At 40.4% G+C, this 21389-nt stretch overlaps 1 protein-coding gene across 2 annotated transcripts in view; it reads left to right on the top strand.

The window, feature by feature from the left end:
• CHN2 (chimerin 2) overlaps positions 1–21389 on the top strand; it is a 162279-nt gene that overhangs the window by 122106 nt on the left and 18784 nt on the right. For both annotated transcript variants that reach the window (XM_064674105.1, XM_064674114.1), the window contains one exon: positions 17199–17276. In XM_064674105.1, the coding sequence (XP_064530175.1) occupies positions 17199–17276 (78 nt within the window). The remainder of the gene's footprint in view (positions 1–17198; positions 17277–21389) is intronic.

Below are 21389 nucleotides of genomic sequence, written 5' to 3'. Positions count from 1 at the left end.
TTTTCTTTTTTATTTTTCAGAAAATGTATGTAAGAGCCTGAAATGTTTCATTCAAAAGAAAAAAAAATATTTTACTGAGTTTAGAGACCATATGTATTCACACCTCACACCTCCACCCTCAGCATTCACACCTCACCACTTCCTTGGATTTCTTTGGGTGTCCTCAGCCTCGGTTTAATCTGCCTGATAGATGGGCTAATTATGTTGAAAGCTAATGATGCCTGGGCCTTAGGCAGTCTGCCATTAAGCTGAGAACCCAAACCACAGTCTGGCTGGCAGATCTTCCCCAGGCACAGCAGACCTGAAACTGGACCATTTTTGCCAGAAAACTCCTTCCATCAAAAGCCCACCATTTCCCCAGGGGTTTGAAATTTTGGAAAAAAGACAAGAAATTTTACACAAAACAAATCCCTTGGTTTTTACCCAAGTCTAGTCCATTCACCCTCTGATAAATCATCATGTTAATCCACAACACCTTTATAATAACATTTGCCTTTTTCTGTTATGTTCGTGGAATGACAGACTCTATGAATACATACATATATATATGTATATATGTGTGTGTGTGTGTGTGTATACATACACACACAAAATTAGACAAAAATATGTTGTCTGTAAGTAGGTAGATTTCTGTTGTGCCCAGAAGGGCAGGGAGGGAATTCTTCAGATAGTTCTTAGCTTTGGTATTTCTTGGCTTCTAAATGTTTTAGTTTGCAATCTATTTATAAAGCTATAAAGTTATTTTAAAGATGTATTTTAATGGAAAGTCTAAGAACTAAACTACTTGTGATTTTTCAGTAGATATTCTAAAAATATTTTAGTTGTGTATGTGATGTGGACTGCAGAGTTTTGCAATAGCAAGGGTTGGTTTTCAGGTAGATTGGGATTTGTTAGGAATTACAAAATGGAGTATCAGATTATAAAATAATCTGCATCCCATATTAATACTGAAGGAGAACTCTAGATTCTTATAACCATTGAATATATTGACTGGCCTTTGTTGTACACATTTCTCTCTTGAAATTGTGCTGGTTTATTCTCTGAAGAAATAAGGGATCTGGTTATTCTGGGCAAAACAGGGACAGCAAGGAGAAAAACCTTTAAATTAAAACAGGATTTCTACTTTTATCCTCTGCTTCATTTGCATATTAATCAGAAATTCAGCACTTAAGCACAGACAGGAACTTTATTACTTGGGGTATTACATATAGTGCACTTTTAAAATACTCAATTTACTGTTGGGTCCTTGCTCTGATATTTGAAAATTCTTTACAGTCTTAAATCTCTTGTGGTTATGTTTCATTTCATATTTTTTCTTTTGTGAAAAAAGTCCCTGTTACCAAGGTGGGGCAGCTCTCTAGAGTGTAAGCTCTTCAGGGCAGGGAACGGTCTCTTAATCCATGTTTGTACAACATCACTGTTGCCTTGACCTGGTGAAAGGCTCAAGTTCCTGTTCACTATTGCAATGCAAATAATAAACACTACTGAAAAATAAAGAGTCTGTTCGGTCAATTGGCGTCTTACCCAAGTATGAACAGAAGGAAATTAGGTGTCAAAGTCAATGCTCTCCGTTATGGGTTGTTTAGCACACAGTGACAATTTAAAATAGTAATGAGTTTTATAAATTAGCTGTGCAGCTACTTGATAATTTGCAGACTTTAGAAGATTTGCTGATGATAAATATGATGACATTTCTTGTTAACCATAAATAGTGAGACTGTACAGATTTACCAAACAAAGGAAAATTCTTACTCTCTGAACCTGCCCTAAAGGACTTCTGTAAGTATAAATCACTGTAAACTGCAGAATTGCTAAAGCATACAGTGACATACTTCTGTAAATGTAGAGCATCTAATCATTCAATTCACTACATGAATTCCCATACAAGAAACTGAAGAGGGCATTTTTTTTTTTCTAAAAAAATAAGAAGTTTTTCTAGGCAATGATTTATGTGTAGTAGTGATTCCAGATATCTTAGAGAATAAAAATGAAACTTAATGAGCCAAATTAGCTCAGCAAGTATTTTTCTCATTTGATGCTTCTTATGGTTAGGGGACCAGAGTCATCTCAGCTGAACATGAACAAGAAATTGTGGGAATATTGATAATATGGATAGCATATGTAAAACTGCATTGAGAATAGCGGTCCTGACGTGTTCAGTGGGATGGATGGCCCATTTCTAATGTAAGACAGGCAATTACACAAGGGCAGGAAGCAGAAGGTGAAAAATATACAGGGTAGAAGTCTGTCATAATGAGATGGTAGAGATCACTGTTTAGAGCTGGTGCCAAACTACAAAAGAGTCTCAACTGAACATTCACAGAATCCTTCTTCCTTCCAAGTGGAATTTTTTATCATTCAAAAGTAGGAAATAAAAGAACGGCTGTTGTAAGTTGTCTTTGACATTCTACTTTTGGAGGAGGAGTGTTTTAGGCATTACTCTGTCTACCCAGAACAACTTTCTGATTGCCTAGATAATCTGATATGGAAAAATCTTCCAGAATTGCCACTGTTCTTCACTTGCAGGTTAAACTTCACACAGCATTGGTCCATGTGAAACCAAGGAGCTAATCTCCTTATCGCTGATTGATCTCCAAGGTTCTTCTGATCTAATTTGGTGCTTTTTAAGTGATGCCTCTCCACCCTCGTCCCTTTCCCTTGCACATGATGTGCCAAATCCTGGTACTTGGCCCTTGCTGTCTGGATATAAAGAGGTGCTACCTGGATGGTTCCTAACTCTTCCCCTTATCAGTAAACATGTATGTTTTTCACACTGCTGAGATCGTCATTGATGAGACTGTCAGTGTAAACAGCTGGGGGAACACTATAATTGCTTTTCAGTGGCTTTGTTGTTAGCTGAGCAACCAGTTGTTCATTTCCAGGTGTTATTTCTTTGTCCCGAGGATCCCTGGGACAGATGTTCCCCCTTGTCTCTGACCTGCAGAGCCCATGCAGCTGCAGCAGTACAGAGATGTAGGGCTTTGTTTCACCCACATCTGCTTTATTTGGATCTTGTAGATGGAGGCAGTGATGTGGAAGTCAGTGGCACAGGCAAGTTGTAGATAACTTGGAGCTAAATCTGAGTGATGTGGTGAAGCCACCTGGAAGTCTATTGGGGATCATAGCTACTCCTTCAAGTCCTGGTGTTTGTCTGCAGGGTGTTATTAGGGCCTGCAGCTGAGGGTATTGCTACACCCTCCACTGCTCTTCAGCATTTATAGGCACTTAAGGGCTCTTGTTTGTTTACCCTGCATCTACCTGGGGATTGCAGTGGTTCTCGTTAGAAACATTTGTTGCCACCACAATCTGCCCCATTGCTCCTACCAGCTGCTTGTCCCTAAAAACCAAGCTAGAAACTAGTTTTAAAAGCAACAGCCTCTTCGGTGGCTTGTGCATTGCAGAGCAAGTGGTACATGTGTTGTAAGGCATGTTTTGCCTGTTGGTTTGCAAACAAATTTGCAATGTTAGGTCTTAAAAGGCTTAAACCTGTAAAGCTTGAGGCAATTTTTGAGTTGTTGCCCAGGGAAGTAACCTTTCTCTTCACAACATTTTGCTACTGCTGAAGTTAATGAAGAAGATTAGTTCAAAAAAAAAAAAAAAAAGCCCAACTGGGAAGAAAAGTCTCCAGCTCTGGTGCCCTGCAAGTACCATGCAGCATGGAAGCCTGTGAAACTGGGATGCGAATGAAATGTGGAACCCAGGGAAAACGGAAGCAACTGACTTGCTTTCCATGCCATTCTTGTAATTCTGTGAAATTACTAAGAACCCAAATTGGCAAGTAGCAAAAAATTGCTATAAATTAAAATAAAACAAGGGCAGCATGCAATCATGATGATGCTGATAGAAGTTGGCAGGTCATTTAATGAAATCTCCCTGTATTACAGCAATAGTAAACCAACTTGTTAAACTACTGAAAGCAAATTAGATGGTTTTTAAATGAAGTGAAAATGCGTTTAAGTGATAAATTAACTTACTTTGTTTGAATGGACAATACAGTGCTCAGCGTATTTTTCAAAATGTAGAACCAGTGAGCTGTTATTTTTAGTGTTGCAATAACAAAATTAAAGTTTTGTCTAATTTGGAAATTATTGCAATATAAATGGAGACAATTAGTGTGGTGTGAAAATGTAGCGCCCAAAAGGATGTGCGTGAAACTATGGTTTTCTCTCAGTGCGGTGAAGTCTGATTTTAGTTGTCTTGTGCTCTGGCAAGTTTTTTGACTGGTTTGTGTAAATACAAGGTTTAAAAATGCTGCGTTGTTGGCTGCTGGCTGAGTAAATTCTTCATTAATGCCTTCTATTTTGAGTTTGTCTGTGCCCCCCACGGGGGCTGAAGTGCGATACTTTGCAAACAGCTGAGAGCCTTTCTAAGGCATTCCTTCAGGGACACTTCTCGTCCATCAGCCTTCACAAGGGCATGGCTGTGGTGTGGCTCCTTCTTCCCTCACTGGCTAGGTTAAGCCTGTATTTCAGCTGAAGTCCCAAGAGAGCAAAAATGAAAGCAGAAAATGGCCATGATTCACATCAGCCTTCTAGGACACAAGTCTTTTGTTATGCTTTTCAAACAGGAGAATGAGATTCTTTTCTGCTTGAAATTATAAAGTATTTAGAGATGTGCCTTTTGTTTTAATAGCAGAAAAGGCATTCTTGGTGGGACTGAGGCTGTCACAGCAGATTAAAAGAGCCCAGGGGAGCAGCTGATTAACAGAAAGAAAATTAATGAAAAGTCCTTGTGTCTCTCTATTGAGCTCGTACAGAGGAATACAACTTGCTCAGCAGTCATTGTTAGAAGATCACCTTTGAAACTAACATTTTATCAAAGTGGAGGGTTATAACACTAGTGGGTAATTTCTGCTCGTTTGTTTTTACTTTCTTCTGAATTGTGATAAAAGTAGAACACTCAACTTTTCATGGCCAAGCATGGAGGAAGAAGGATAAAAGGCAGAAAAGGATTTAAATTAGATTGACTGAAACTGTTCCAACTACTTTTAATGTTTTATTAACTGCTTTAAAAAAAATGTTTCAAACTTGAAGCAGAATATTGCTTTTTAAAATATTTCAAACTTGAATGTTTCCACATTTTAAAAAAAATGTAATTTGGGTCTTGGTCAGAACTTCCCTGTACAAAGTTCCCGGTCTGATGAGTCACATATTCTGCAACTAAGTATTTCCCTGCAAAATCCAACCCCGGGTTCAAGCATACTGACTGATAAGATGTTCTACTCTTCAGATTAGCAAATAAAACATGATAGTACTTTATAAAGCAAATGAGTCATCGCTCTTTTTAATCATCATCTCTGGTCTAACTCTACGGTTTGCTGAATGCCTTCAGCTCTGAATTAGAGGCAGTGGAAGATGTGCAGCATGTTTTCAGTTCAAGGCCTTCCACTTTATGCTGGTGCTGCCATCATCATTGCTGAGACAGTAAAACTGTTTGCTGGCTACAGCTGTGCAAACCAACTGAAAGCCACAGGTTTGTTCTAGAACTCTCCCAGACAGAACTGATTTGTACAGCTGTGGCTGAGGGAATAATCTGAACCTTCCTCTGGATGGTTTTATGCAAGAAGAAAAGGCTCCACTTGGTTCTTTGGGCAAAACCACAAACAGACAGTGACATCTCCCTCAGATGCTGATCTACACTTCAGAGTAAAACCATCCTCAGGTCTGAGCCTGGTTCAGCTGCTGGGGCTGGGGCAGGAGCTGCACTGGGCCACTGTAAGGTGACAGGTCCCAGCCCCAGCTCAGACTGCGTGGAGTGCATCTCTGCTGTTCGTAGATACTCAAGGAAAGAAGAAATTGCTTGTTTGGGAAAAAATAAAAACAAAACCAAAAAAAACAACTGGAAGGATCTTTTTATTCTTTATATTCTTAGTGGAAGGCTTCATCTTCACGTAGCAGCATTTCTGCACATCTAGTGCCTGCCAGTAATATAAAGGGAGTGGTAGCAGGTACGTGGCCACTTAGACAGGTGTCTTCAATGAGACATCTGTTGCAAAGCAAAAATCCCTGCTCTGCAGAAAAACATTGGAGCAGATGGCACCAAGTACCACATATACACAGAGGCCAAATTCCCCTGTCCCAAACAGTAACCAGGTAATGTACTTAAGATAATATATAAATTCAGATAAACACCTTTGGTGTCTGGTGATCACAAAAAAAAGAATTCAGTGATTTCATAGATCTGGAGCTGAATTAAAGGCAGAAAATTGACTACAAAGCTAACTACCAGAACTAAAGATTTGTGCTTTTTTTGTTTTGTTTTGACTTAAGTGGGGCTATGAGATATGGATGAAATCTTTTACCTACAAAATGTCATAGCAAAACTGGCCCTAATAGTGAAAATCATTTACTCTGATTTATGTTTCCCAACTATATCTTATGAACTCCTAATCACAAGTGAAGCAAAATTAATAAGCTTTAAACTAAGTTACTGCAGTTGAACAACAGGCGTGGATAGAGGTAGGGCACAGTACCAGTCTTTCTTTTAGAGTACTTTAGAAATGCTGCTGCTGATAGGACAGTATCTATTCAGATTTACTAAACAGCTGTTGAAGAATATAAGTATTAGAGTGATGGCAACTATATATTTCAAAAGAAATGTCTTTCACTCTGCAAATGCAAACTTCTTCCTTTCTTGGGCAGAGTCAACTGCAGTCTGAGTTCATGCCAGTCGTAGCCCTGCAGGTCCCATGAATAAAACCCCAGCCTGGGGAGTGATGTCATTCCCTCAGTTCTTTTTTAATCTCCTTTTTGTGCTGAGAGCAGCCATCTGTCCCCCTCCAGACAATGACAGAAGCAGCTGTGCACGGTGTGCCATCGGGAACAAAAGCCTTTGCTTCATACCAGAGGGCAGTGGGCTGCAGGTCAAAGGGGGTTATAAGGATATCAGGGTCAAATGACACCTGTACAGAAAAATAAAATGAGGATTATATGGCCTTTATTCACTAGCAGAAAAGTGGGGTCAGTCTTTGTCTGAGTGTTTCTCTAATGGCCATGGGAATGTGTGTGTGTTTTCAAGGAGAGCCGCACCACATTTACCCTCAGAGTAATCGAATAACAAAGACAGCTTCAAGCAAAGGGCAAAGCAAACACAATACAAAACAATTATTTTGAAGGGAAAACAAAACAGCTTGGATACATTCTGGTACTTTTTGCAAGTTCAAAGAGTGTGATTTCAAGTGGTTTGCATATCCTATAACATGCCCTTATAAAAGCACAGTGAACCGTGCTTTTCATGTGCAGTCCGTAGCACACAGTAGTTCCCTTGCTGCTTTGTGGTAAAAGGGAAGCTGAGCTAGGGCCAGGCTGCTCAGAAGCCTCGTTCAGGAGAAGAAGTTGGTTATGCTTTGAGTGGCTTTTTCTGCAGGGTGAGCGGGAAGGAGCTAGAGGAGGGTACATACTCCATAGAGTGAAATTGCCCATTCCTGCTTGTGCCTTTCTGCTTTTCCATACGTGGTGCTAGTCCTAATCCTAATCCTGTCCTAGATATTCTCTCTCTGTGCTGGATCCATTACAGAACAGAAGCTGATACAGGTGTAAACTATAGGAACCCTTTTTAGATAACAAGGAATGTAAAACTGGGGTAAAGTCCAGGCATATAATGAAATAGGTAAATTAATTTAGCAGAGTACAGAGTCTTCTGTATTTTGTTTAAGCCCTCGTCACTTCTGTTCACATGGATTCCTTTCTGTTTCTAAGCAAACATGCATTTTGAAGCCAGCAGTATACCAGGGGTCATGGAGCCTTACCACTTCTTTTGGGATGACAGTCCAGGATTTGGCCCTGTCTGTTATTAACAGGGTGACGTTCCAAGAAGTTGATGGGACAGAAGTACATATTTCACAAACGGGTAAGCTGTAAACACTGTATGCTCCCATCTCCAGGGAGCACGTCCTGGGACATTCATGGATATGCATTTGAGCTCAGACAAGCCATGAGACAGCCATGACTGGGCCATCACCAAAAACAGTGATCCCTTCCATGCCACAGTTCCACTTATGGATGTAGAAAATGGTTCCCTATTGCCTTCCTTGCTTTTTTGCAGTGCAGTTCAAAAAGGATACTGAAATAAAAAATTCAGTCATAAAGCACAGCATTTTTATAAAACTAGTATTTCTTCCTTTTTTTTTTTGGTTAAGGGCTGTTGGTTCAGGCTTGTTAAAAAGTATTCTTTCAACCTGAAAACTTTGTTAAAAAGTATTCTTTCAACCTGTTGTGTTCTTATTTGCTAATTGCCTACTTTGTTTCCTAAATGGTATGAATAAGTCCTTTCACGTTACATTGTCTACCTAGTTTATGCTTTTTTAGGGGAAAAAAGTCACAAGATGCTGCAGTAAAACAGGACAGAAATATTACTAATGATGGAAAACACATGACTACATTTCTAGGTCATTGTACTGTGTAGTTTATCTGAAGGTGTTGTGACTGCTGAGCAGCAGTGTAATTCAGTCATGCGAATTAAGTTTAAGACTGAAGCTTTAGAGTTCTTTTATGCCACCAAGAAACTGCTAAAACTTGAGAAAAATCCTGTTTGTCACTTGATGCTGATGTTGGCACTCTCCTGCCTACAAATTGCTTATCATTCCCATCTCCCTGTGTGTGCTAAATGAGCAGAGCAACACACCATTGAGAATCCACTCCTGAACATTACTATCCAGGAAGAATTTTACAGATTTCCAGTTTTTTAAACAAGATGATCACCAGTTCATGAATCACTGGTTCACAAATTATTTGTTCTCTTTCAACTTTACATAAACCTCTATTTAACTCACAATAAAGTCTCTTATTTTAAGCTGTCTTAAGCTGGGGCAAAACTTAGGGCGCTGTTGTTGGTTCCTGAGACTGCCACAGCATACTTTACATTCTGGCAGCTCTGTCGGCGTCGCTTTACAGCTCCTCCAGAGATCAGCCAGCTCTGCTGAGCGGTTAGTGACTCCAGACATACATGCCATTGCTGTCTGACTCTGTTCTTTCTGGGAAACTTTCCTGAAGTCTGTTTTCCTCTGTGTTTCATCATAATCCCAGGAGGGGCAGATTTTTCTTTCTCTATATGAACAGTCACTTTGACTGTAGTCTATATGACCCAGCCTGGAGTGTGTGCTGCAAGGCCGAGTTGGTCTTACTCTGAGAGAAGTTTACTCTCACCAACATCTAGTATCAGAACTCAAAGTGAGAAACAGAAGAACTTTCAGGCTTTAAATTTTTATATTGTGTTTATTTTTGTTGTGTTAGGTTTTACTGTGTAAGGAGAAGATAGCCAGTTATTGTGCTGCCTTGAGATAACACCTGGCTGTAGGGGTAGTAGTGTTTGAGACAAAGAAATAACAATTCTCCCAAAAGTGAGGGCATAGGTGTTAGTGTAGAGTGCTGTGTATATATTTACATATTTGGGAGTGTAACAAGGCATATGGTCAAACATCCAGGCCTTGTGCCCACCATACAATACAGTAGCTGTATAGCACAGGGATTTATTATCAAGCTGACGTTAAACAGACTTAATGCAGTCTCACAAAACATGGTCCCCAGTGTAACCCTGTGATTGAGCATGTCATCCAACCAGCTCCTTCGAGCAGTTATGGTTAATAACAAGCAGTTATAGTTAATGAAATGCCCACATGAGCAAGCCAGACGGGCCCCAAGAGAAGGACCACTGTTGGCTACAGCGCCTCCAGCCCTTTTGCCATCTTTTCCTCTAATCACATCCTTTCAAGGGCACTGTGCCACACTCACAGGTGTCACCTTTTTCACAAGGGACATTCTTGTCTCCTGCCCTCTCCCCAGACAGGGAAGTAAGTGTGTTAACTTCTCCACTTCTCTTTGTGGCAGCTCAGTGGGTTTGGCTCTGGTTCAGGCTCTGCAGTCTCCTTGCAGAGCAGTGACGGTTTTAATCAATGGCAAGCTGACTTTCCTAAACAAAGTACTGTTTCTTCAGAAAGCAAGAGCTTCATAGTGAAAAAGTGAAAATATGAGCAGGTCATATAGTTGTATAGCTTACAGAGTGCTGACCCAGCATCCAGGGGGGGTCTGGATAAAAACTGTAATATTTACGCTATTTTTTTAAATCTCTGTCTCTTGACTAATAGTCCCATGTATTGCAGACAGCATGAGTCACTTCCTTCTTAACTCATAGAGGCCACTGTATGTCGTATTAAGTTCATTACGTTGCTAGGCTATTTCCTCTGTGGGTGAAATGTCAAAATACTGGCTACCTATATAGTCAGCGTTAGGAATCTCTATCAATTAGAGACTGATCCCTCTACAGTTATACTTCTTGAAAAAGTTGATTCAGTGAGCCCAGATAAACCCATAAAGGTGCATGAAACTGTGTAACAAATTATATAGTAAACTGGGTATTCCATGTTTCCAGATCATGAATCTTAGCCAGACTAAAGTATGGAAAGTATTGATACCCAAAACAAAGTACAGTTATTATACTGGTTGAGCTGGTAAAATAAATTATCCCCTATTTAATTTATTCTAAAATTATATAGATAACAGAAGAATAGATATAGAAATAGATATAGAAAACAATAGTTCAAAGAGATAATAATTTTACCTGTTTCTATCTGAGCCATTGAATTTTCTTATATGATCCATAAATGTGCAGCAAGAAGGCAATTCAAGCTTACACATTTTAGACTTGGCCTATCACAGAAGAGGATGAATCACTGTCTGGAGGTTTCTGTTTTTCTCCTTTGGTTGTAAAGCCAGAATAGGGTACTGGTTTAGATTAGATGCCTGCCTGCCATCCATCCATCCATCCATCCATCCTATTCTTAAGTATCTATTTGTTAGAAAAATACTCTGTTACAGTTTTGTTGTAAAAAAAAAGTCATCATTGAAAGAATAAGAGTATCACTGCAGATTTTTTACAAATATCAGGTTAAATGTTATGTTTGAATTTTGTTTGCCTACAGACCAGATGTTATCATAGAGACAAGGTAATTTATAGATGTGATATCAGTACTCATTCATGTACATTGCAGGCAGTCAAATTCAGTCAGTTACATGTGTTGTGTCCATACAGTGAACGAGAAGTAATTCAGAAATCAATTCAGTGCAGTTACCCTGAGAAAGTCCTATTTGCAGATGAAGTGGCTCCTGCCAGCCCCACCGTGGGGGACCTGGTGTTCCTCTGTGGCAGCAGCAATGGCAGTGGTATCCAGCTCTGCTCTCATCTGCCCCTCTTAGCCCTCATGCCTCCCCTCATTCATCCCTCTGCTACTGTTTTGGTCATGAGTATTAAGCACAGAGGAGAGGATCACGAACTTGGCCAGGAAAATGTCATTAATAACCTTGACAAGTATGGAGATGGATTGGGAAGGATAAAGGAGAGAGTGGGAGGAAAGGAAGTCGAGACAATAAATAGGCTAGACCTGCTGTTACCATGTTAATCTCTACAGGGTTATTCAAGGGAATTGCTGTGTTACTTCATACTATACCTACATCCTTTCCTTATTTCTGCACTATTTCTTCCTTGATATTGACATTGTATTTGTAACATAATGTATATTTATTATAGTTTACAAAATTAAGAAATCAAAACACAATTTCGAACATATTCAATACAATGGTGGAGGGGAAATACACAACTTAACTCATTAAGTGCTACAATTGCCTGACAATATAAAAGCTTTTAGTCCAGTCACTTTTTTAATTGAAGATGATTATGTAATTGCATATCACTTAATGTGACCTCCAGTTTTTGTTCCAAAATAGACCATAGTTTATTATATTAATACTCTATAAGAGGCTTACAGCAGCTATTATTTTTAATAATAGTCTCACTAGTGCCTTCCTGATTCTACAGTATTTCACCTTTGGCTGTTGTATTGTTTGGTTCACTACATTGTTTTGAGAAATATAATCATGATGCATACAAAAAAATCTGAGGATGATTTATAAAGGGGATCTGAATTTAAGGGAGATTATATTTCCATTTGCTGTACATAAATTGTGTCTTTTATCTGTGGGAGTGGGGACTGAATACCCTGCCAGAAAGAATTGCATATATATAAGAACTGGTTGCTGTGATGCTAATAAATAATCAATCACATTAATTTAGAAGAGGTAAATATTACAATTTTAATAACTTTAATGTCAGAGCATGTACTGCAGGAGTCCTCCTAAATGAGCAGTTCCTTTTGCTCTGAAGTGGGTTATCTGCAAAAGATAGGTGCGATTGGTGGTGATGGAAATGCAACCAGGCTTTCCAGAATAGGAGCCCAGTGTAGCTAATCTGCTGCCATAAACACTTATGCATGTTGTTGACGGCTGCTCAGTCATAATTTGCAGAGTTACTGGTGGTTATTAAAAAAAAAAAAAATTGAAATTCCAAATAGTAAAAAGCAAAACTATAGATAAATCTTAATCCTTTAAAAAAACATCATGGTTCTTTGTTTTTTTAATAACAGTGTTCAGTTTACTGAGCAACAGCTCACCTGAAAGGAAGTTTTATGTTGGAAACAAAAGACTGTTGCGTTTGGGGTAGGGAAGAGACACCCTTGAGGAGTCCCAACAGACCTGCCTTTGGGGAAACTCTCAGCAGTTGCTGTTAGAGCTCTATTGAACAGAGGAGTTTGGCAGCCAATTAATTCTAATCAGATTTTTTCTGGGTTCAGTTCCCTGCGAGCAAGTGGATGATGTTCCCCCAAAAGCAAACTGGAGAGCAGCAGCAGCCTGGTTGTTGTGTGGTCTGTCTCCCTCTTAGGATAAGCTCTGGCCTCCTTTTGTGTGTCTTCCCAGCCCTGCTCACCTAACTGACATCAGGAGTCTTCCTGCCAGAGGGAGGGTTTCTTAGGAAAGAGGGTTTTAAAAGATCAGGTTGGCAAGCTCTGCAGGCATTGTGCTTGGCTTTGTGTTCAGCAGGTTTTCTGCTTGGAGCTTATTTCCTCCCACAGTTTCAGCAGCACAGAAGCCTTTTAATGGCAGCTCCCAGTGCCATGGCAGTGGGAAGCATGGACTGGCAGCATTGTGTCATGGCAAAGGCCTTTGGCTGACTGGCCTCCACCACCATTTCCCCTCTGTGCCTTGTGTTTTGCTAAGAGGTGACTTCTTTGACGTGTTCTGAGCATGTCGTGGGAAGAGCTCCATGGGAGAAAACTAGGAAAAACCCAATGGCTGCAAGATTCTTACACTGTGTGTCATCTCCACCACGTGTTTGCAATTGTGCAAACATAATCAGTCTGGCAGATTACCAAATACGCCGTGCCTGCAAGGAAATGGGCCTCTCTTTGACTTATGACTGTATCTATGTGCAGTGTTCAGTGTATTTAGTTAGAGATCAGTCATGGATTTGTCGCAGTTCCTCGTCACGGAGCAATCTCCTTTTCAATTGTGGTGTCATCCAAGGAGACGTGACTGTGCTTCTCCTCTTCTCATCATAGTTGTGTCCACCGGTGGGCAGAGCAGTGAGCCAAGAACCTGCCACTTGATACCCCCTCCCTGCCAGCCATGGGTGGGCATGGTGGCAGCTCAGGGAGGGGAGCCATCACTTCCACAGCGTCTCTTCCCATCACAGTGAGGCTGGCACAGAGGAGCTGGGTGGCATGCAGAGTTCCCCCACCGCTTGCTTCCAGCACATCCTCTGTGCTGCCCACATGACTGGAATAGAAATCATGCCACGTGTACAAAACTGAGAACTTTTCACACTGCAATTTGTTCTTTCCTACCCCCGAGGCCTTTGTTAGCTAACAAGACGCTAGTCTTTGAGGGGAGAGACAATGGTGTGTGGTTCAGCTCGTGCTGTGGAGGCGCGCTAGAAATGGCGCAACACCCTGTGACCCCCAGCCCCCCTCCTTAATTTTATTATTCTGGTTCAGTGACATTTATTTTGCTGTAAATGCCCAATTTCCTATACAGTACATGTGTTTTACAAAGGAACTAGTAAACTAAAATTATATGTTATGCAGAAATTCTTTGGTCTGAAAACACAGATAACCCATATTTGCCTTTCAGTCTTTATGAGCTTAGACATTCAGTGACAACCAGCAATAATATTTTTAGCCGCTGGCATTCTCTTCAGCTTCAGGCTAACTCACTAACTTGATCAAGAGATGCTCCTTAAATGAATTGACACCATGTGCAGTAAATTATGTATTAAGGAAAAGAAAACGAATAAAAGAGAGCTCTGGGGTGAGTCTGTGGTATCACTGCATTGGAACTGATTGCGGCTGAGAATTTGTCATTGCTGAAGTTTGTATTATATTTAGAGAGGCAAGGGGTGGTATATGTTGTCCAACTCATCTCAGTTTTACAGTGCCATTTTAGACACCAAACCTGATTAAGCTTCTTTAGAGGACATACTCACTGCTGGCCTTCTGCACACATCCTATGTATGCAAGGGATCCCACTAAACAACTGTCTAAATGGGGTGCAAGCAAGGCTGATACCCAACAGATAAATAAAATTTCATATATGATAAGCAGTAAATACTGCTCTATCTTAGTCATATGAACTGGTTTGGCTGAGTTGTCCTCCCCCAAGTCGATTAAGTTTAATACTTCTGTGTGAACACTCAGAGTTTCCATTAAATATGTCTGTATGTCTGATCCCAGGCTGAAACTCTGATATTCCAAAAATAGTTTAATAAATTGAAATTCCAAGATGTATCATCATAAGCCTGTCACTTGAGTATCAAATCTGCCATGTTATGTAAAAAATATTGGTTATATAATGGGATTTTTATCAGTCGAGTGACATAAATGCAAATATTAGAGCATTATGAGGAAGCCAACCTCTCTCTGACTTTGGATCTGTTATACTGGAAGTCAGAGAAAAAGTAGATTATATATATATGAGGATTTAGGTGCTGTAGCTTCAGAGATGTCTGACAACTCTGAGTTACTTTGGGGGTTTTCTTCCAGATAAATGTAAATACATTTTAAATGGCACTGAGAAAAGAAACTGGAGTGTGAAAAGAATTTTGAGCAACTCCAAGGTTTCCTTTGTGATACCCCAACTGCAGCCATTGCTGCTGGTGGGGTCAGAGATGTCCCAAAACCCAGTACTTCTTACCTCTTGAAATAGGTGAGAGAGAGCTGGGGAGCTATAGTCTGTCTATCTTCTGGAAAGCAGATAAAGGTCCTGAGCTAGCAGAAACTGGGACTCACTAGCAGGAGGACATATGGAAGAGCAGCAGGGATTTCCTGTAGGCAGAGCAATGTTCATACATGCATCACAGCCAGTTGTCACCAGTGATCAGATAGCAGTGCCAAGCCCTGGGGAAAGGCTGAATGGGCAGCAACTGCTCAGGGAGCAAAGGCATTGTGTGGAAATCCACACTATTGGGGAGCAGAAGCTTAGGAGTATGGGAGCATGTAAAGAGTGGTGTTGTGAGTTACCTGAAAAAGAAAGGAATTAAGTATGCTATACATAGAATTAAGTGCATCGTTTTATAACTGATAAGCTGATTTTGCAGTTTGCACAACTTCTTGAAAACCCTAAGTAGGGTACTATCTGAAATTGCACAGCCTGATGTTACTGATGGACAACCATCTGTCCCCATGGACTTTCAAATTAGGAGAGCATCACTTTTACTAAGAGCAGGCAGTCTGTATGGTGGAGGGTTTAGTAAGTGAATTAGATGAGTCTTCTGCCTTTTCAGCCTGAGGTAAAAGCAGACTGAAAAAAATAGAGGCAAGGTCAACTTTCCAAGTTAATATAAGTGAAATAAATATTTTAATTTCACATATTTTCTGGGTTAGTTGAAGTGGAGCAGACTGTAAAAGGCTGATGTGCTCTTTAATGTTTCTAGTTCAAAGAGGCAGTTTTCCCAGTAGCACTGGTATCCCCCCAGTTGGCTCTGTCACAGCACCTCGAGCATTCGGCACACTTTAGAAAATTAAATCTCACAGTGTTCTGTGAGTTACCTGCCGAGCAGGTAACTACTATCCTTCTCTTATGGATGGAAAATTGGCATATTCAGTAAAGGAGTAGAAGCTGGAGGGAAGGAAACTAGTGGGAAGAGAATACTGAATGTGCTTCCCAGGGAATTCTCAATATCACACATCTATGTCCTGGGATGGGGAACTACCCGCCTTTAAAGAAGTGGATCACATGTCCAAAGTAACACTGAAAGCTGTAGCATAGGCTGGTCAGGGTTCTGATACCTCCTGTGCCTGGGCTTTAACTAGAAATCAGTTCCCCCCAAAATCTATAGATTCAGGTAACGAGAGAAAGAACGATCCTGTTCTGCAAGCAGGGGCTGTGCATGTAGGCTTCCTACATCAGTGTGAAGTTCCTCTGCTGCCTTCACAGAAGCCACAGGGCTCCAGGGCTTCTAAGCCTGCATAGTCCCAGCTGAGCTTTCACCTTTCCCTGACAGTGAGCTACCTCAGTGCTACTAAAGTGCATGCTGACAAAATGCTTAGTTTAAAACATGGCATAAAAGTGCTATTAATGTGTTGCTGGGTTTTTCCCCTTGTATGGGATATGAAAAGGAAAAAGAAAAAAAAATTTTTTTTGCCCTGTAAGATTAAACAATCATCATGGTTTTAAGGGCTTAATCTGCTGGCATGCAGACTGCTGGCTGATAAGTCTCAGAGTCTGAGTGTAATTGGATGCAGCATCGGATTCCGTTGTGTGGGCTTTCCAGGGGCTTTTTGTTTGTTTGTTCATTTTTAACACACTGCAGAGTTGAAGTGATCTGTCTCTGGAAATGCCTTTCGGGGTGAAGCTGTAATGCTGTGTCCCCCCAGCTGATATTTGGGCAGCACCTGGTTGGAGACCACCGCTCAGGGAGGGCAGCGGGGGAGGCTGCTCAGTGTATGAATTCGTGCTATTGTTCGAGAGTCACATCTGCCTTAAGAAATCGCACGGCACAGGCCGTTACTTATTCAGATGCAGAAGCTCCTTCCGTCCCCCAAGACGGCCCATTCAAGTCACATGCCAGAGGTCTCTGCAGAATGGGCTGCAGCTGCTTCAAATCTGCTGTCTAACATCAGAAGCAGTTGGACAAACTGTACCGTGCTGACTACAGTCAGGCTCCCTGGCACCAAGGAAGACAGGGAAAAGATTTGGGATCCCAGCGCTATGTTCTCAGAGGATCTGTGGCTGGAAAATGAGAAAAACTGTGCTGTTGTTCACAAGTCGAAACGAGGAAGGAAGCGCCAAGAGCTCCTGGCCGTGGCCCTGGGGGTGAAGGTGGGAGTAAAGGGGGCACTTTTGTGGCAACCTCTGAAACTCTTTGCCTATTCACAGATCACCTCCTTGGTCAGAAGAGCAGCCTTAACTCAAAATGACAACCACTTCAACTATGAAAAAGCACACAATTTTAAGGTAAGCATGCCTTCCTATCATTTTCAGTTAAAAAGTTCTGTTGAGATGCCTCACATTTTGGTTTTTTGCTGTGATGAGTTTTGCATGCATCTATTTATACTAGCTCTAAGAAAAGTGTTGAAAAAATGCATTTTTCTTTTTATTTTAAGTTCTCTTAACTGCATTCTTAGTATGCTTTATATAGGGACTTAATCCAAATAATAGTTTTGCTGCTCACTGTACTACTTGACTGGCAATTTAGCTCTTTTCCCAGATTTGGGTTTCTTTTTTATTCAGAAACAAAGTACTTCATGTTGATTGTCTTTAAGTGTGTATGTACTTTTCATTAAGAAAAAGGTCCCTTTTCAAAATCCAGCTATTATCAGAAGCCAGTAGCATTTTATCAAAAAACATTTTGGACCATTTCTATTTTCAGAAGAAGTTGAGGGGGCTTGGGTGCTCCTGACAGTGAAGCAAAACACAGCAGTGGGTATTGTCTCCCAGCTTTTGTTCCACCACCATATGCTAAGGAAATGCTCTCAGAGTCTCACTGAGCTATACGATGTGAGCTTGTGTTTGCTTGTCAAACTAAAACAAATCTCTGGACAAACACAGGGATGTTTAAATGGATCATCTTTTTGCTGTCTTATACATACAAAATCAGATTCTTAGGGATTTTTTCCCCAACAGCTGTCTCTGGCAGACTGCAGCAGGGAAGTGACTCAGCTTTGGAAATGGACCTTCCAGGCAGCTTGTATTAAAATGTTTTGCCAAAAGGACTGTGATGGTTTCAGAGTGTGCCAGCCAGTTACCGTATCTAATGCTGTCAAATTGCGGTTTGATGCTTATCGGGATAAGCATCGAGAATAAGAGGCAGTAACAAGACAAGAAAGGAATGTATCTCAGCTTTGAAACCTCAGTTTAGTTAAAGCTCCTTGAGGATGCTGATCTGGGTCACTGTCAGAATAGTTCCACTCATTAGCAGAATTTTCTGATATTCATCTAGAGCCTGTCAAAAACGGAGAAACACTGATTAAAATTATTTCAGTTAGCGAAAAGAGTTTCACTTCTTATTTTTCTACATGTTCTGCTGTGCAGACATGGCTCTCCTCTGCAGTACTTCTGCTGTAGTTGGCAAATCAATAATTTAATATTAGTGGGCAAAGCGAATCATAGCATCCCTTTCCTCATTCCCCTTCCTTGACCCAAGCTACAGAAAAGTCAATATTTATCTCTCTGATAGGCACTGAAGGAAATAGGGGAAATACTCTGTGTTTTCTTGCTTGATTAAGCCAGCTTTCATTCTTTCTGGGTTTTGCCCTCATTATCATTTTAATATCAAAACTATTTTAGTTTAACTAGAAAGTATTTTCTCATGACTGAGACTTTTTTCCACTTTGACCCATGCATTCTTTCCTCTTCAAAATTTCCCTTGTTTTGGCTTTGATTTATAACTGGACACGTGCCCAGTTAACTTTGCATTTGCACAATCTAACTGTTGTACGGTCTCTGTTCCTTTCTGTTTCAAGAGAGTCATAGTTTAAATGGAAAATCACATGATTAAAATAGAAATGTATTCAAAGGCTTGACAGCAGCCTAGTAAGGGCAATAACAAACCTTAGGGAACAAGCATTTTTAAAATAATTGCCCAGAAAGGTCAATCAAAAGTGTTACATTTGCTTAATGAACAAATATGTTCACTATGCAAATACAGTTAGTTTTCCAAAGGAATATATTAGAGCATGTCTAGTTGTTGAACAAAAAATGTGGACAGTATATTCAGAATAGAGTATTTAGATTTAAAACATGTCTAAATTCAAGGCTAATATCTTTTATATATTCCATATTCATTGCATAAAAGAGTTAAGAAATTATTTAGAAAAGAATGGCTTTATGGGTCTTGGGGCAAAATTCTTAATGGCTTTTGCCAGCACTCAAGCTATAATGGTATAGGATTTGTCTGAAGGACAGTGCTATTTTGCAGACATTCAAAAAGTTGTCTTCCCCATTTTTCCGTGAATACTGACATGTACTGTATCATTCATCTCAGTTCCCAGAGATAAAGGTTACATGTCAGACTGTCCCTCATAATCTTGTCATAGGCAATTCTTCATGAACAAACACTCTTTAGCTCTTGTCCTTTAGCCGTGAAGAATCTTAAAAATGAAGGGCACATTTTTAGTGAAGTTGATGAGATTTTTGTAGATCTTACACCAAAGATCTTCCCTACTAGAAGAGAGAAGGAACAAAAGGAAGAACAGATTAAAGGCACAAATTCAGTGCAAGGACGGCTCTCCCTCCATCCTTGCCAAACTAATACAAAAATTGTAAAGTGGTGTTGAAGTTTGGAGCATGAGGGCACCAGGTTATGCCCTTCTGAGTATCCATGCTTTCTTATTCAACCTCTCTTCCAAGTTTCAAGACACTCACAGCAAATGAACAAAAAAAAGATTTAGTATCCAGACTGATTTGTTAAGCTGGGTTCATCCTGAGCACACCACGTAGTCACATGGATTTAGGTTTGGAGCTGGCGTCTGTCTGGCGGGACAACTTTGCATAAGCCAGTGTAGACATACCGTAATTCAGGAAAGAGAATAAATCTCTGAAGCCCTGTTTAGAAAAACACAAGAGGTATTTCTCTAGCTATGTGGGTATCAGCCTAACTGGATCACAAAGTCCTCATGTGTTAGGATCCAGGAGACTCTTTCAGATGAGCTTTACCTGCCAACTTCAGTGGGGTCCCAGCTGGTGGTGAAGTCAACCTTCTGCCTGAGGGCAGCAGCATGGAGTTTGGGGACGCTCCACGCTCTTTGTTCTATGCTGGGAATTCATGAGAGGGCTTCTGTGCTGCTTTAAGTGAGCGAATACAGCAGAATAATGTGCATTTTCCACAATACTGTGCCTGTTTGCCACTATAGAATGGGGCAAATCCCATTTGCAGGCAGGCTAGTAGAGCAAAGGCAGCTGATTACAGACAAGTCAGATCTGCTGGGAGAGAGGACGCTCTGGGATAAATTTCCCTTGGTGTTAAGCACTGCAGATAATGCTGCTTCTGAGAGACAAAGGGTTTGGGGAGACATTTTTTACATACATCATGAAAATTATGTGTATTCATTTAAACAAAAATAACAGCAGAGTTAGCTTTTCTTCCCTGCAAATGGCTCAGGTTCAGGAGGAGTCCACAGGAGAGTGCAAATGTGCCTGTATTCAGGCAAAAGTCTGTAAAAAAATCTTCTTTGGAGGCAAATAGAAAAGTCTTCAAACCCAACGACATAAACAACAAAATTTTCTCAGAAACAACACTATATAATGCCAATAAAAAACATGTGTTTCATTTCAAGGCAATTTTTTCGTCCATTTCTGCAATATTGCTTAAGGTATAACTTTGTTTTGCCACTATATTAGCACTCCTTAAATTTGGTCTCAGTTTCTCCCTCTGTGAAGACAACTCAGACACAAACTAGAAGTCAATATGGTAGCACCCACTGGGGGAATGCCACCCTTTAAAAAAAAGGAGCACCAGATGGGTGAAGGACAGAAGTGAGAGCACAGGAAGGAAACAAGAAGAGACATGCAATGTAGTGTTGTGTGAGACTGACCAGCAGAGAAGAGACATGGACGTAAGAAACAACTTTTTATTGAAAGAGGCTGAAAGATGGAACAAGAAAATTTCAGTGTATCATCTGAAACATCATGATTTTAGCTTATTTGGAGAAATAGTTCCCTGTAAATTCTTTTAAAAATTGGAATTATGTGTCAACCGTAGCCCAAGCAGCCCAAGCCTATGTTTTCTGTGCACAGAGAGGTCTCCTGAGATGGCAGGATGGGGTTGGGACCAGCAATAAATAACTCAGTCCATTCATAATGATGCGGCTACAAAGGATGGGGCAAAACCTAAAACCGCACCTCAAAAACCTAAGATCTGCTGTTACGTCTCACTGTTTAAAACAGAAATAAGGCCAATCTTGCAGGCAAAATTCCCATTTGCCAATCAAAAGTGTTCCTAAGAACAGAATTCCTCCATTATTTCTTTAAAATTAATGTCAAGCCATAAGAGACTTAAAAACTGCATCTTAAGAGACTTTTTGCACCTTCATCTAGAAACTTTTGAAAATCTCCCTTTTTTCAGTTAGT

Source organism: Pseudopipra pipra, chromosome 1, assembly GCF_036250125.1.
Source record: "Pseudopipra pipra isolate bDixPip1 chromosome 1, bDixPip1.hap1, whole genome shotgun sequence".
In the NCBI taxonomy this organism is placed as follows: Eukaryota; Metazoa; Chordata; class Aves; order Passeriformes; family Pipridae; genus Pseudopipra; species Pseudopipra pipra.
This window is presented reverse-complemented; position numbering and strand designations above follow the sequence as displayed.